Below are 5016 nucleotides of genomic sequence, written 5' to 3' on the forward strand. Positions count from 1 at the left end.
TTATCAGTGAGCCTGAAGTTCTCCATCTTTCCTCTTATAAAAGAAACAAACACTGAAAGCTCCCCTATAATGTAACATTTCACTGATTTAGGGCAAAAAAAAAAAAAAAGAAAAAGGCATTCACTAGTGGTTATGGTAAAAAACATGGACACATGCAGTGCGGGTAGAAGCACACATACACTCAGACATACAGCATTTAGGCACACTTTCTGTACATAAACAGTTATAAATTTGCAAAAGGAAAATACCAGTGCATTGCACAAAAGAAACAAACAATGTACAACTGTGACAGAAATGATCACTTCACAGTGTTAAAAGCCTGGCTCAGGAAAACATTGAGTCAAACTAAGTTCCGTCTCGCTCTAGATTCAAAATGTTATCAATTTATACACATTTATATAGTAGTTATACCTATAAAATCCATTATTGCTAAACAAACGAAAAGATAAAATAAAACAAAAAACCAAAAAAAAAGAAAAAAAAAAAAAAAANTTATCCAAGAGAATTAACGTAAACTGCAGATGGATGAGAAATGTGATGACAGTCAAGGAGCCACCATTTCATTAGCTGATGGTCTTTCCATGGACTTCCTGTTTTACAGACCCTTGAGTTGGCCGGTCACCGGTGTTACGCATTCAGCTAGGCTTCAATACAAAGTCCCAAAGCTTTTTGCGATTTACTATGGTGTCCAACATTACAATTCACAAGTTTTGAAACAAAAAAAAAAAANNAAAATGCTAAGCTAACTCAAAAACATGGCATTTGAATAAAAATACTTAACGATGTACCTTAATACTTCAAAAGGCACCTTCTATGAAGATGGAGGGCAAAAATTTAACTGGTTTGGTCTTAAGTGCATCTATCAAGATCAAATTTAGTTCCCAAGACATCATGTTTCCAAGCAACTGAAACGGTAAAGAGCTTATTGTGATTGCAGGGAATACATAACAAAACATTTCTTTTTGGCAAATTAATTTTTGTTTGACCCATGTATAAAAAAGCAGCAATTAAATGATATGCAGCCCATTAAAATTGCTCATATCTACTTTTAAAACATTAAATAACATTTCTAATGTCTATTAGCACACTGAACTGTTAACCGATGATGGCGTGCTGAGCATCAGTCGTGTATTATTTTTGTTTCACACTGGATGCTTAAGCAGAGCTGTAGAAGTGCGAAAGCTACAGAAAACAGAACATGCTCATTGTGTTTTCACTCTGGCATCTGAATTGTGGATTGTATCCTGCAGTAAAAAAATTAAAAAAAATAAATAATAATAATAATCAAGAATGGGTAAAATAAGTGTCTTCCCTAGTTTTGTTTGTTTTAAGAAGATTCCTCTGACCACTAGCTGCCATGTTTGTTTGTTACATGCTTTCATTTATAATGGTCAGTATGCTCTGCTGTAACGCTACAGTTTTCCCTTCCCACACATACCATATAAATATAGTTTACAGTCGAATAAATAAAACTTAAAGGGATAGTTCAAGAAGCTACAAAAATACTTTTTGTGCGCAAAGAAAACAATAACGTAATTTATTCATCAATTCTTCTGAACCGTATTTGAGTTACAGTACTTTGCCATTCTGGTGAGTGTACAAAAATGTAAATTGACGTAATGAGCGTTGTTTAGGTTCAGCCGAAAGAGTACGCATGTTGAACATAAACAGCACTGGTTCAGTGAAAGCATGCATGTGCTGAATGTAAACAATGCTGATTATGTTGATGATGTTCTGGGATACTCTCCAACATGCATGCGTTTTCAGGGATTGCATTTTTTCCTGGCAGTGCTAAAAGTCATTTGATGACTGTGTAAAACTCAGTAGACGTCACTTTTATGGTAAATTTTTTCATTTTTCATGTCAACATGCATATTTTGGCCAAAAATACTGCTCCTTCTGCTCTGCAACGCACTGCAGCATCGCCTCAGCGTCCAGTGTGAATGTTCAAATCTGTTAACATGAGCGCCAGCAAAATATATGCGCTGCTTACGCTCTGCTTACGTGTGCAGTGTGAAACAGGCCTTAATTAAAGTCTTTCGGTCTTCAGAGCTGGAATGACAAATTACTGTGTCATGTTATACCAGTCATGTTGTGAAATATATCGTAAATGGAAAATAATGCCTTGTGATTCAACTCATTTTGTAACATATGGGCCACACAGGATTATATCAGGATGTTTTTCCTAATTATCCAGAAAAGAATTATCAGGAAGACGCGCTGTAGACTTTACAGATGAGTGTCGCATATTTACAACATTGTACAACTGTCTGTAGTTGTTATTGTACATATATGCACTTTAGTCACGTCTATTTGGTTTTCTAGGCATCTAGCTAAGTAACCTAACATATTTGAGACTTCTGGTAGAGAATTCATGATGTTAAAATTTCCCTCTGTTTTATAGTCACTTACTGATTTTTTTTTTGTTTTTTTTTAAATTCCATTAATGCACATTTATCACGGTTTTATACAAATGGTGTCATTTGATTGTCGAGATTACCATAAGAAAATAAAATTCAAAATATAAATATAAAAATATCTGCAAAAGCAAATTTCCTTTGCTCCCCGCATCTAAAACAAATGTTCAGAGTGCATACTGTACATGTGTGTGAAATCGTACAAGAACAAAAAAAAAAAGAAAAAAAAAAAAAAAAGAAAANATCGGTTGTGTCAACCGGTTTTGAGACTTTGAGCAGTGTTGAATGATCTGTCCTTTCTACGTCACACTAATTTGGACACATATGTCCTTTTCATTTTGATGACTTTAAATAAGATACACTGCATGGCTATATAGTGAAAATATACATTCCAATGTTTATATAGAGCTATTTTAAAAATACAAATGTGCAAAAACTGTAAACAAATGAGATCCTCAGTGGTGTAGGGGAGGAGCCACAGCCAGGCCACGCCTTCACAGCCGTGTGGGCTCCTCCTCACTGTCGCTGCAATTTCCACAGCACTCCTGGGGGGGCAGCACAGACAAATGCACAGTCAAACACACACATTTTCACAAAGCATTAAAAGAATCAAGAATAAAAGGATTTAGGTTGTCTCTTTATGCTAGTGTGCTAATAGAAGTTCACAAGTATTTTGCAGATGCACACTATCTAGAAAACACATAGACTGACTAGTATTAACAGTAGAAAATAATGGTTTGGAAGTACGTCTTAAATTGCACAGCCCAAACTTCCTGTTTTGACACAGTAAAAAAAAAAAAAAAAAAAAAAAAANCATTTCACAATGACAGACATACTTTTTTGTCTGTAATACAAATTTGTTTACATTTACATTCTGATCTAAGAATGCCTAGAGGTCCAAATAAAATTGAGAAGCAAGGAAAAAACCTCTAAAAAGTTATACATGTATGTTTTATCAGAGTATATTATACAAATGATTTAATTTATCTGACTAAAGCCTAATCCCATTTCTAATCCTTACCCTACACTACCCTGTTCAAATCTCTTTCTTGTGGTTAGGGGTAGGGGTAGGAGGAAGGGCTTTTTTCAGGACCACAATTCGTATGAGAAAAGAAGACGCATGAAAATTATCTCAGCATTAAAAAGGCTACAGTGCTTTGATGCAACCTGTGTTGTTAAAAGCGCTATATAAATAAAAAATGATTGAAATGATTGATACAGTGGCAACATGGCTGTTTGTGCAAACAAAAACCAATAAATGTAATTATATTTGGCATTTAATTGAAAGTGATAATTTGTTTTATGCTACATTAGGTGTTCACATTTATTGTGCTTTTATTCAAAGAAATGTTTGCAAAAAAAAAAACCAAAACAAAACTCAAGTTTTATGATGTTAAATCATTACTGACGGCACAACATACGAAGAGTTTATTTGCAAAAACAGATAATAGTTTGAAAGATGTTTTTTTTCACCGCGCATTCCAGTTAAATCTCAGTTAAAACTGCAGTTGGGTTAATAAAACAAAACAGCTAACTAACACAAAAACATGATAACAAAATAAAAACATGACAAAAAAAAAAAAAAAATCTGATTTTGCAAATGAACTCTTTTCATGTATGATCCGAGTGATATCCACTATCGACACTCAAAATTCGATTTGAAAAAGAGATGAAAGTTGCGTGTACTGAAAGCTGTATGTCTCTTCTTACAATGAGTGGATATACTTAGCGATTTAATCCTCTCATTGCTGCAAAATATAATTTTGCGATTCAGTATTTTAAATACGGCAACCTGTTTCATCCTGAAGTTGTGCAAATTACGATAAGTGTGTGTGTGTGTCAGTAAAAGCAGTGCATTAAAACAGTACAGCTGTGTGTGTTGTAGAAGCTAGACAACGTATGATAATAGGGGTGTCCCCTTTCTTAGGGGAATATTTTCCCCCCTTACCTTTCACATTCTGTTTCAAGGGACAAGGGGAAGGGGGTGGCATAAAGGTAGGGGTATAAAATTGAATTGGGATCAGGCCTAATTATATAGCAGGAAAAGGGAGCACACTGATATTTAATTTCATTAAGAGAATCGCCTGCAATGCCATATACGATTTCAGTATCAAACAGGATACAAAAAGTTTCAGATACACTTTGGCTGGGCTGACAAGCTCATTTACTAATGGAACAAACAATAATGCCATGGAGGAAAAAAAACACGGCATATAAATAATAGAAAACTGTGAGGGAAATCTCACCTGCCGGCCGAAGAGTCTCTGCAGTAAGCCCTGTTTGGGTGGGGGTGAGGGTTGACCTCTCCAGTCCAGGTCAGGGGGTACAGTGCCATCAAAATTCAAGATGTTGAGTTCTTTAAAGCACTCCGTCTCTATCATCAATGGATCAATGAAATAATACACTCAGAATTAAAGTCAAACTAATGTAGGGAAACATAGGGCTTGTTGTCACATGGACATTTTTATGTAATTCTGTCCATTGCTGTGATTGTTTTTAATCGTTTTTATCTTGGCTTACAATGTTGTTATCAGAAAATAAACATATTAGATAAAACACTTTATTTAATCTTGGATTACTGAAGTGCCTCTAAAACAGC

At 34.8% G+C, this 5016-nt stretch overlaps 1 protein-coding gene across 1 annotated transcript in view; it reads right to left on the bottom strand.

The window, feature by feature from the left end:
- Window positions 1-2667: 2667 nt before the first annotated feature.
- Window positions 2668-5016, bottom strand: part of LOC122350992 (G protein-coupled receptor kinase 6-like) — a 14305-nt gene continuing 11956 nt past the window's right edge. The window contains exons 14-15 of the mRNA XM_043247797.1: window positions 4664-4798; window positions 2668-2962 (exon numbers count right to left, since the gene is read on the bottom strand). Coding sequence (XP_043103732.1) covers window positions 2912-2962; window positions 4664-4798 — 186 coding nt within the window. The 3' untranslated portion in view covers window positions 2668-2911. The remainder of the gene's footprint in view (window positions 2963-4663; window positions 4799-5016) is intronic.

Source organism: Puntigrus tetrazona, chromosome 8 (assembly GCF_018831695.1).
Source record: "Puntigrus tetrazona isolate hp1 chromosome 8, ASM1883169v1, whole genome shotgun sequence".
Taxonomy (NCBI): domain Eukaryota; kingdom Metazoa; phylum Chordata; class Actinopteri; order Cypriniformes; family Cyprinidae; genus Puntigrus; species Puntigrus tetrazona.